At 42.9% G+C, this 11996-nt stretch overlaps 1 protein-coding gene across 2 annotated transcripts; it reads right to left on the reverse strand.

Annotated features, from left to right (window-relative positions):
• Positions 1 to 134: 134 nt before the first annotated feature.
• On the reverse strand, positions 135 to 11432 carry LOC121960473 (uncharacterized). Of its 2 annotated transcripts, none has more exons than XM_088072077.1 (10): positions 11340 to 11432; positions 4276 to 10621; positions 4110 to 4197; positions 3788 to 3866; positions 3593 to 3701; positions 3270 to 3401; positions 2781 to 2870; positions 2178 to 2321; positions 1878 to 2062; positions 135 to 1786 (listed from the first exon to the last, which is right to left on the reverse strand). In XM_088072077.1, the coding sequence occupies exons 2-10, from the start codon at positions 10618 to 10620 to the stop codon at positions 1618 to 1620; spliced, it is 7341 nt and encodes a 2446-aa protein (XP_087928203.1). In that variant the 5' UTR covers position 10621; positions 11340 to 11432; the 3' UTR covers positions 135 to 1617. The 2 variants fall into 2 exon arrangements, with proteins under 2 accessions (XP_087928203.1, XP_042366120.2); XM_042510186.2 differs by lacking the exon at positions 11340 to 11432 and adding an exon at positions 11148 to 11298.
• Positions 11433 to 11996: the final 564 nt, after the last annotated feature.

Consider the following 11996-nt stretch of genomic DNA (forward strand, 5'->3'; position numbering starts at 1 on the left):
CAGTTTACAACAACGCCCACTAGATGGCATTAGTGATCAATACAACAATGTAAGACTGAAGAGGGTCAATAGGAGATATGAGAACAGTAGCACACTCACCTGCAGTTTTTTCCACGAAAACCAAGAAAGCAAAAATGTTTTAAATCGTTTATTATTTAAATAAATATTTACATAACAGCTTCGTATAAATCAAATTTCTTTTTCTTACACGACACATCTTTCTAAAAGCTTTAACGAGAAGGAAGAAGAAAATAAGGGATGGAGTACGATGATGCTGTAAATCTGTGTTGAGAGGGGCAGAGGTTCGTCTAAACCCCTCGCGTTGATCACTGAGCAGATATTCCTGTTTGCACTCATAAAGGCAGAACCCGGATGACATTTACCATCACTCAAATACCATTTTAATACCTGAGCCTCAAGACCTTGCTCATCCATTAGAAGTGTTGTTATAGTATGCATAAGTCTACATGATAATTTGATATACATTTTAATTTGTTGTTACTAAGGAATAGGAGGATGATACTCTACGCTAAATCAATAAAAAGCCATAAAAAAACAAAAACAAATCGTAAGTCACACGTTATTCATTCAGGCACAAACAAAGCAATAGACAGCCTCTGTGAAATTAGAAAACGTCACTCATACAGTAAAGGCTACAATGCCCTGCTAAATGGTGAACAGTTTATGGCTCAGCTTGGAAAACTATCAGGCAAGGTGACCTCCGAAAATCAGAGCACACAGTTAATGCCCAAGCTACAGTTCCAACCCACGTCTCTTCAACCAGATCGTTGATATGAGTCCCTCCGCTTAAATCATCTACTTTGAAATGTTACAATAAAACATGACGGTGAAGTCCGGGGGACTGATTTTTAACCGCCCGATAGAAATTGTGACCTTTTATCGATGCGGCCTAAACCGCAACTTGAGACGACGGCGGCATCACTTTTAACTGTGAAGAGATGAACATGAAAACTCCTCAATGTACACTCAGTTTACTACATTGTGTAAGTTAGAAACACTTAAAGGGACAGTTTGCACTTTTTGAAGTGGGGCTGTATAGAGTACTTATTTAAAGTCAGTTACAAACAGTAGATGGCAGTCGGAGCGTCCCCAGTTTGGAGAAGCAGCCTGGAGCGTGCTGACTGACATCTACTGTACGTAATACACTGTTAAAGGATAAACACTCCATAAATCTCCATTTCAAAAAAATCTACCCCTTTCAACAAAATGAGGACAAAACTCTAAAATAATCATTTCATTTAATGCAGCCTTACGCTTCTAAGGAATTAAAAAAAACAATGAAATGCTCTTTGTTTCCTATTGCTGTCGGGTCATGCATGTAAACTTCTAATAAAACCAATTGTTAAAAATGTATAACGAAAATACTTTTTTTTTCAAAATACTATTCAGGGAGGGATTAAAGGGTGAATTAATAACATTTTTCAACAACACTATGTTGTTTTCATCCTGAGATTTAAACCAATGTGTGTCCTCTTCAAGGAGTAATTTACAGTTGTTTTTTTAAAAATTGTTTTGCACATACAGAATCTGCATGACCACTTTGTGATGATGCGTCCTGTTGGCCAGTGGGCGTCTCTGTTTAATCCATTGTTACTGTCATACTGCGTCAGTTTTGGGCGGGGCCGAGCGTGTTGCACTCACAAAGTTATAAACCAAAAACTGAGAGGTGCCAAAATAATGCGTGGCAAAGAGTTTTCCATCAGGAGTGGGGTCGGAGAAAGCGATCTCGTCTTTGCTCAGGTATGAACCGTATATGAAGTTGTTCCTGTGCAAGCAAAACAAAACGAGTTTTAATTATGGCCATTTGTTTTGAGGTGATATAAAATCAAATCTCGTGGTTTTGAGGACGCACTGACCTGAGGCATTCGAGCATGCGTGAGGCGATGCCCTGGCGTCTCATCATGTTGACGACCCAGATTCGGCTGATCCCGCAGATGGCCGGCTCCGGTGTTGTGGAGCAGCACCAAGCTCTCTGGCGCTCAAACATCAACTTTTCTCCCTCTGAACCCTCCGGTATCGGCTCCTCAATCACCCTGTATCCCTGCGAGCATTCAATATGCCAATATGCTCAGTATACTTAAACTACTGCTGTTTGTTGTTCTTGATTTTTTACATAATAAACATGGAAATGTTTCCCGAAGACTGCAGTTTTTTACCTCTTGTATGTGCTCGGCAATAAGGCATCCACCCACTTTCTTGTCGTTGGTGATGAAGAGGAAGGTTTTGGTCTTAGAGGGACACTTGGTCTCCACCTGCTGGAAGCCGAGGTCATTGTCCACCATCTCCCTGATCTCCTCCACCTGAGAAACACATAGTAACAATAGGCTTTTTTCCATTACAGATTTGCGTAAAACTTAAGCAATATTCTCAAAAATGTCAACACACAACAACACAATTGCGAGGTGACTGCGTTTCCACTGAGTGATTATGTGACTTCTCCTGTTGCAATAACATTAGCAGCTTTTTTTTTTATTGCAGCCACTGCACTAGGTTGTTTTTTTTTTCAATGGAAGGCGATGAAGTCGTGTAATGTGAGCAATAATGGAAAGAAATATGTGAGAAATAATGGGAGCTGCCACTTATGTGGGATTTCTGGAGGTGATAGTGATATACTTTTGAAGAGTTATGCTATGCAATAACACCTCTTGTAGCACCTGCAGCATCATGCCTGCAGCATCATGCCTGCAGCATCATGCCTGCAGCATCATGCCTGCAGCATCATGCCATCATGCATATAATCCACTGTAAACAAACTATACCTTCTTCAGAGCATATTTGGGATCATCTGGCAGGACTAGAATGATCTTGCCATCAGGATACTCTCCCAGAATCCTCTCTTTTTTCCATCCCTGAAAAAAAGAGGGGAGAACAGGGGTGCAAACTATCAGTGTTTTCATCGTCCTGATAATGCATTCGTAATCTTCATTTGATAAATACAGTAATTTCCTATATCCTACACACTGAAAACATGAATACTTCATTATAAAATCAATAAAAAGTTCTCCATAGCTGATACTGAGTCACACTTATACCTGCAGTATCTGCCACACACTTGCAATTCTTTCCTGTCATTAGTTATCTTGTAAATGCAAATTTCCTCAACACACTTGGTGTGATACTCACTCAGCGTATTTTCGGAAAAGAACGCTGTGCATGGATGCATCTTTGTATTCCCCGATGAGTCAATATTATGAGACAGAAGGGAAGACAAATAATAAGATGTGTAATTTAAGGAAACTTCCTCTCACCACATATTTGACAGCGCTGACGAACTGGTTGTGGAAGAGTAAATGCTGGGATTCATCTTCAGGGTTGGCAGCAGAGTAGAGCATCCCGCACACATTGCAGGCCACTGCTCCAAAATGCTTCTGTCCTGCATCCTAAGAGAAAAAGAAAACAACACATCACTCCATACATCAAATAACGTCCTGCAATTCTAGACAGAAAACATTGTAATTTTATAACATTTTTTTAATCAAAGAATTGTTTCGATATTTTTTTTTTTTTTAAACTTCTACAATTTCTCTACCATAATTAAAAATGTATCTATATTAATCGGTTTGATGCTCACAATAATGGTTTGGGTGCTGTCTTTGTCAGTCTCCTTTAGTTTCTTCACTTCTTTTTGCAGACAAGCCTCAGAAAGCGGAGCCCTGCCATCCTGTGGCTTCGCTTCTCCACTGTGATACAAACACACATCACATTACATCAGATCCCTGTTGCTATGAGGAAAAACATGTCAAATTACTTGAAAGAAACTTCTTACTTTTCAGGTTTTTCCGATGTCTTGTCAGCTGTCTTGAGTGTTTCGGTCTGATTCTCCGGAGAAGGATCAGCATCAGTGACTGTAAAAAAAGGTAAGAGCCTTATACACTTGTAAATGTTTGTAAATCAAAAACAATAACTCTTTCAGCTCTGCGTTGTCATATAATAACAACTGTGACACATCAACAAATCTGCATTCTCCTTGATCATTAATATGATAATGTAAACATAGTAGGATGTTTTTTTCCTCGACTGTATTAAGTAATGTGACAAAACATGACAGATGTTTGAATAAATCATGCAAACTGCAAATAAATGCACACCTGCAGGCTTTTCTTCACACTTGTGTGTGTCATCAGACACTTTGGAGCTGTCCTCAGAGAGAACAGAGTGGGTGGGATCAGCTGTATCCTACGTAAAAAAAAGAGCCAAAAATGAGTATGACTATATAGTATATAGAGTATGACTACTATAGTACGACTGAGTTACCTTGCATTTGCTGTCTTCCGATGACGGTGGATTTGAGGTTTTCTGAGGCACTGAACCGGCCTTCGGAGCAGCAGCAGCAGGCTTTGTCTCAGATGCCGTCGACAGCTTGAGTTGAGCTGTACTTCCACCACCAGCAGGCTTTAACTGAGGTGAGGCAGCAGCAGCAGCAGTGGGCTTGAACTGGGCTGCAGCTGAAACGGCTTTTGACTGAGGTGTTGTCGAAACAGGAGACTTCATTTGAGGTCTAGCTGGAGGAACTGCTTTCGGAGAAGCTGTAGCTGTGGCCTTTGACTGGGGTGTTGTTGCAACAGGCTTTAACTGTGGCGCTGTAGGACCTGCCGGCTTCAACTGAGCTGCAGCAGCAACGGTTGGCTTCGACTGACCTGAAATCTGTCCAGCAGGTGTGGTATGAGCTTTGAGTTTTGCCTGGTTGGCGAGATGTGACGAAACTGTGGGTTTTGACTGAACTGCGGGTTTAGATTGTGGCTGAGTGTTAGGTCGTGTCGGCTGTGTGGGCGTCGACTGAGGACCAGGTTTTGTTGGAGCCACTGGTAATGGGTCATCATCTAACTCAAAGTCATCAAAGGAATACTTGGGCCTGGGTCTGTATGGCTTGTACTCAACAGGCTTCGGTTTTTGAGCATTAAGTCCATTGGGCATGGGCGGGGGTACTGCTGGGAGGGTCCTCTTGGCTGCTGATCTGGTCACTTTTGGTGCAGGCCCCGGAGCAGGAGTTTCTTTTGGAGCTTGAGCCTTAGTTTGCCTTGTAGATTTACGGGTTCCAGCATTAGGAGTCTCAGTTTTGGAGGCTTCAGCTTTCGCAGGTTCAGGTTTTGTGGGTTCTGTTTTGGAGGTTTCTGTTTTAGTGGGTTCAGTCTTACTGGGTTCAGCTTTCGGAGTGTCAATCTTAGAAGCTTCTGCCTTGGGTGTAGCGGGCTTACTAGCTGGAGCAGGACTTGGGAGAGGTGTTTTGGATGGTGCAGGTGGAGAGGCTGTGGTCACAGGAGTCACTGAGAATGAGGACATCGGTGTCTGCCAATCTAAGTCCGAGAACATCTGATTTGCTTGGTCTGACTTAAGTTTCTTCACACGTGCCCAAGACATTTTCTCTCTCTGCAGCTCCACCTGCCTTAATCTTTGATATCTAGTTAGCTTCTTTTTCTCATGAGCCTTCAGTGGCACTGAAATCTGTGTGACGAAGAAACGCCTCTTTGGAGGCTCTGCAGCAGGCTTTGCCTCGGCTGAATCATTTGACGGAGGCTGGGCTGTAGGTGCATCCTCAGCAGGGGTCGCCGACGCCGAGCTCCCTTCTGGCCCAGCAGGAGTCGCAACATTACCAGCGTCTGCCTCCTGCATGTTAACAGGTGGAATTTCCTTATTGTTTCCTTCACTCTTTGCTCCTGCAGCCGCTGCCGCTGCTGCCGCCGCCGCTGCTGCCGCCGCCGCTGCTGCCGCTGCTGCTGCTGCTTGTTTTTCTTCTTCTATCCTCTTCAACAGCATGCTGTCTGTGGCGATGTCCTCCGCGATCTCCTGACACAAAGCTAACAGGTTCAGCTGCTGTCTGTTGGCTGTCCTTTTAGAAGCTGCAGCTTTTTGCTCTGCCAGAGCTGCCAGCCGAGCTTTGGTTCTGGCCTGCGTGTTCATCTCTTGTTTCTTGGGTTTTTCTGGCTCCTGTTCCTTTTTATCCTCCTCAGTCTTTTCAGCTGAGCTGTTTTGCTTCAAGCTGGTCCCACAAGTGTTTTCTTTACTTTCCTCTTCAACCTTTTGCTCAGACTTCTTAGAAGGGGTTGCCTCAGTTGTCTCCTGGGGTTTTTCTATTATCATAATGTCACTATCTTCATCGTTTTCTTCCTCCGCTACTACGATCTCACGTCCGATCTCTATATCCTCCAGAATCTGCACTTCTTGTAGGTCCAGATTAGCCTCAGCGTTAGCTATCACCCCTGCATTACAGTCTTCATTTGTGATGTGAGGATGAGAGATCTCTGAAGTATTAACTTCCATCATGTCAGATGACGGTTGCTGGCTGTGGTCAGAATTTTGAATATCTTCAACGCCTTCCTCAGGTGAAGCTTCCTTCCCCAGCATGATCTCCTGATTTAATACCTCACTTGAATTCGTCACTTTGATCTCATCAGTTGTTTGACATTGCTGCACTTCTGCCTCAGGGAAGACAGTTTGTTGGGAACCGTTTAAAATCCTTTGATTTTCCTCTGCGCCTACCAAAGCACTGTCTGGATTCACCTGCTCTGAAAGCGAGGCTGACAAACCTGATTCAGCCGCTGCTTGAGTGACAATATCAAAGTGAATTTCACTGTCAGGGACTGGCTCTAAGATCACAAACTCCTCAGATGTGCTGTCTGGTATTTCGACTATAGTTGCGGCCGTAGTTGTTGTCACTGTGACGTCTGTGACCTCCTGAACTCTGACGTCCTCCTGCACCTGCTCAGAAAACTCTGTGGCACTGACGCAGTCTGGATACCCATTAGTTTCACTTTTTTCTGTTGCATCTTCTGAGAGGCCATCTGGCGTGCTGATGTCATCGCTGGAGCTGATCACTGCAACTTGCTTCACGTCCACATTCATGTGCTCCAACTGTGCAGGGAGACAACTCTCTGGCACTCTGACAGCTTCCATTTCAACGTCTTGGCTTCCCGAAACTGAAATTTGTTTTACGCTTTCCTCATTTTCAAGCTGTTGGTTATTTTCTTCAATTGTAGACGAATCTCTCGCCATCTGCTGGGCGCTCTGTATGTCCAGTAAAGACAAACCTTCATGGTTTTCTGATACTGTAGGAATGTCTCTTTCATCAATACTCTCTGGACTACTGATGGGCTCATACACTATCTGGTTTTCATGAACCTCTGGCTGATTATCCGTCTTAATCTGTTCTGCTGATGCCTGGATTACAAAATCAGCATCATCTGGTTGCCCACAAACAAAAACTATTAGTTCACTGCTTCCAGTTCCTTCTCCTTGTCCTTCAATATTGCCAGATTTATCAGAGGAAATGACTGCGGCCTCTTCTTTGACCTCATTAATCGCTTGCCTCCCTGTTTCCTCTTCTAAAGCAGAATCTACCCTTCCTATTGATCCACTTATTACATTCATATCCCCTTGGATCTCCCCAGCACTGGGCTCCGTCTGCATGTATTCATTATACCTACTGTCCACCATAGGAAGAGGTTTGGGAGTTTCATTTGATAAGGCTGTGGCGGGTTCATTGACTTCTTCCATCCCATGGTTTTCAGAAATCTCCTCTTGTTCTGCAGGAGTTTCCATATTTATTTTAACCTCTGCAACATCAACACATTCAGCAGCAACTTTGTCTTCATTTTCTTCACTCTCACAACTTTCAGTCATTTGATCTTTTTGAACTTCTGTGTCGAGTTCACTGGCCTCCCCGCTTTGTATTTCCACTGTAGATGGAGGATTAGAAATCTCCTCTGGTGTTTGGGCATCCATTTGTGTTTGGATCTCGGTAGCGTCCACACATTCGGCGATAACCTTGTCCCCTTCACTCTCAGCGTTGCCAACAATAAAATCTTTTAGTACTTCAGTGTCTGTAGTGAGTTCACCGACCTCCTGGCCTCTCTGGATTTGTGTGTCTACTGTAGTTGTCAGATCAGAAGCCTCCTCTGGTGTTGTCTGCAAATCCATTTCTCTTTGACTCTCAGCTGCACTGACACACTCTGTGATAACCTTGTTGTCGTTCCCATTACTCTCAGGAGACTCAATCATTAGACCTTCTTGAACTTTCTCGGATACGTCTGCTGCAGGTTCAATGACTTCTTGGCTCCTCTGGGGTTGTGTTTCTAGTGTAGGTGCCGTGTTTGAGATCTCTACTGTCGCTACAGTCTCCATTTGCACTTCAGTTAGTCTATTCTGACACTGTATTTGAACTGTGGGTGCACCATTAGATATCTCCTCCGATGTTGTAGTCTGCATGTCCACTTCTATTTGGTGTTTCTGCATTTCCACTAAAGCAGCTGGATTTGAAACCTCTGGTGTTGATGTAGCCTGAATTTCCATTTCGATTTGACTCTCATGTACAGACTGAGATTCAAAGTCCAACTTGTTTCCATTTTCCATATTTTCAACCGTATGATCATCGTGAAGTTTAGAAGATATGTCCGTGGTTGGTTCACTGACTTCCTGGCTTTGTATTTTCACTGTAGAAGCAACATTAAAACTTTCCCCTGATGTTGTTGCAGTCTGCATGTCCATTTTCATTTGATTCTCAGCATCAATGCTGCCTTCATGTTTCGTGCTCGGACAATTTGGAAGTTCGTGTGCTTCATCAGACAGGTCAACGGTGCGCTCACTTTCTGCCGGCTTCTCCTGGCTTTGTACTTCCACTGTAAATGCAGGATTAGAAATCTCCAATGTCATTGTAGTTTGTCTTTCAGGTCCAAAGTTTTCTTCATTTTCCATTATTTTAGAATTAATCACATGATCTGTTGATATGTCTGTGGCACGTTCACTGACATCCAGGCTCTTTTGGTTTTGTAATTCCACTTGATTAGAAATCTCCTGCTCGGTTGTTGAAGTGGCGAGATCAGAGTTGATCTCTTTTTCTTCACTTGCATCTTCTTTGACTTTAACAGGTATTTCTGTAGTGTGTTCATCACCTTTGTGGTCCCCGGGGTTTTGTTTATCCTCTTTTGGTGCTGAGTCAGTCTTCTCTGATGTTATTCCAGTCTCCACGTCTATCCCACCCTCTGAGACTGTGACATAATCGGAAAGCACCTCACTTTGCTCAGGAACAACCTCACAATCTGGTGTAAGCATTTCGGTACAGCTGTCAGTCGTCTTGTCCATCGCCTCCTGGTTCAGCTGTAGCTCAGCAAAAGACCGAGGACCAGCAGCAGTCTGCGTCGACACAAACTCCACTCCCTTCCTTTCTTCGAGCTTTTCTTCAGACTTTCTGTCTATTTTGCTCACGCCGTCACATGAGTTGGAGATGGTAAGTGGCACTTCATGGCTCACTCGATCCTCAGATTTTGTCTCCTCTTTGAAAGTGACTTGAATTTTGACACTGAGGTCTGTTTGAGTCTCTGGACTGGACTTTGTTAGAGTTTCCTCAGTCTCTGGATTACTACCTCCTACCAGGACTTTTTGTGGAGCAGAGTTTGTTGCATTTGACAGTGCTTTATCTTCTACATCACTGAGGTCTGCAGAGACACTGGCTGCTTCGAACACTTCCTGCACTTTATGCTCTCCTTCCTTACTTTTAAAAGTCACATCCAGCTTTACCTCCTCAGAAACAGACTCTGCAGCCTCCGCTGTTTCTGTTCCACTGCTCACATCTGTCTGACTTTTGCAAACCGTCCTTTCTTCCACCTGTGCTTCACCTTCACAGCCAGGATTTGCCTCTTCAGCACCAGAATATAATGTTTGCTCTGATGTCACAAGTTTTTCATTATCATCCTTTTGGCTTTCGATGGCAACGTCCTTCTTTTCATTTTCGGATACAATGCAAGGCGACCCTGCAGCAGCTGCAGTGACAGAATCTAATATTTCTCTACATGACTCTCGTGCTTCATTATCTATGAGCTTTCTGCTGTCCACATTTTTAAATTCCTCATGTTTACTTTCATCAGCTGCAGACTCAACACTCGCGTTTGCACTCTCTCGTATAGAAACTAAAGTTTCCTTTGACTCTGCTTGTGCTGCATTAACTGAAACGTCTCGTCTCTGTCCTTCCGACTGTGCAGATTCTTTTCTCTCATCCTGATCAGCCTCCACACTTGAATCTGAAAATCTGCCGTAATTGTGGTCCATCTGAACGGGGTCTCCAGCTGCGGACGGCGACCCTTGGCTAATCTCCTGTGGGTCAGACGTCAATTCTTCAGCCTTGCGCTTAGCTTTCACTTTATTTGAATATTTTCTGATGCAGCGGGCCTTGTCGCCATCATCCCTCTCTCTGAAGAGGTCAGTCTTACTTTCATCACTACTCAACTCATCCTCAGACTCTGTGGAGGCTGCCCGCTTCAGGGAGGCTTTGGAGTTAGCTTTCTGTGAGGGAGCTTCTCCGCAGGAGGCACTTGTGGCTTTCAGGAGCTTGGCTTTTTTGACAGGTGGGTCAGAAATGGTTCTGCTGGAGTCTTTTGGAGGGGAACTCTGTTTGGATGAATTGGCTGGTTTATTCCCCCCTTCAACTGAAGCAGACAGTTTTATCTTAGTCCGTGGAGCTGCTGTGTTATCTTGCGTATTTCCTGTTTTAAGGGAGTTATTATTGGTAGCTGGTGCAGTTTTGGACGGCAGAGAATCCCCGTCCTCATCCAACTTCCTCATCTTGGGCTGAGGATCATGAGGAGATGATCCTCTCTTTGGAGCTGGCATTCTGTTAAAAACATGGGACAAAAATAAATATTACAGTGAGCATGATGAAGCAAGGACAACAGACAATTTGCAGTTTTACCCTAAAATTACTATGTAATGGAATAACCCTGAATAAGCACATTTTTCCAGGCATCCTGCAGTTTCTCTTTTCATTTTAGGTGCATAAAATGAGAGAAATGTGAAAAAGTGAAGATACACAAAAACGATCTGTGTCCATATTCAATAAGTAAATCACCACTAGTGTTAAATTTGTATTAACGCAAAAAAATTTCCAAATGCATTAACTGTTACCCGGTTCTCCTAACAAACAGCAAGGCTAACGATGAACACAAACAGTGATAAATCGCAGTTAAACTAGGTGGCGAGCGAGTCACACAATGTCCGATCTACATTTACTCACTTGTGCACCATCTACAGACATTATCTGACTGCTTATCTGACAGTAAACAGAGATAGTTGTCAGCAGGAGTTGTGCAGACAGTCAGAAACGGTCAGTTAGCTAGCTAGCGGCGGCTAGTGTTGCTAACCTGAAGTCCACAGTGATGTGAGCTAACGTTAGCAGCAGCAGCCAACTCGCAACAAATGAGCGACACAAGACTCGCTGATCAAGTCCGTAAAAACAGCAGGCGGACACACAGAGCAGGCGGCGGAGAGAGCACACCGCACTGCACTGATGTCTGCGAAAAGATAAAGCCGAGACATCCGGCAATGAAACTCACTTTGATGTTTTCTTTCTCAACAACAGCTGTTTTTTTCCCTGTGAATAAAAATTAACTGTACTTCCGGAGGGAAACGGCGGATGTGACGTAGAGGTCCTCCTGGAACGTTTAAGATTGAGATTAAAGTTTTGGAAATTTTAGTTTTATTTAAAAAAAAAACGTTGAAATTAAATTTTTTTTAAAAAGAGAAAGACAGAGAGAGAGACGAACAATACACATTAGATAATTCTACGTGTACAGGGAAAAAAATGAAAGAAGAAAAAATAAAAAAGAAAGCCATATACACACATACACACACACACACACACACACACACACATATATAATAATATTTCAAAATAAAGGCAGTAAAAAAAGAGAGATAAAAAAATACACATTAGTGAATACTATGTGTGCAGGCAAGAATGTGTTTTATGAAAAGAAAATAACAAAATATAGGCAGTATACACAGTATATTACTACTACTACTACTAATCCTTATAGTAATAATTATATATATATATATATATATATACATACAAAATAAGGGCAGGATACACAGAATATTACTACTCGTACTCTTACTAATAATAACAAGAATGATAATAATAATAGCAGTAATAACAATAATAAAAATAATATAAATAAGCAGGGTTGAGACAGAATAAAAAGATATTT

This window comes from Plectropomus leopardus, chromosome 21 (genome assembly GCF_026936395.1).
Source record: "Plectropomus leopardus strain MGB_pleo_1.0 chromosome 21, ASM2693639v1, whole genome shotgun sequence".
In the NCBI taxonomy this organism is placed as follows: domain Eukaryota; kingdom Metazoa; phylum Chordata; class Actinopteri; order Perciformes; family Serranidae; genus Plectropomus; species Plectropomus leopardus.

Bases quoted from the DNA above. Each gene is read 5' to 3' on its own strand.
- LOC121960473 (XM_088072077.1), bottom strand. From the start codon at position 10,620: ATGCCAGCTCCAAAGAGAGGATCATCTCCTCATGATCCTCAGCCCAAG. The intron at 3,402-3,592 runs GTGAGCATCAAA...TTTTTCTCTTAG, and splicing joins ACAGCACCCAAACCATTATT to GATGCAGGACAGAAGCATTT. The intron at 2,063-2,177 runs GTAAAAAACTGC...GAATGCTCGCAG, and splicing joins TTGCCGAGCACATACAAGAG to GGATACAGGGTGATTGAGGA.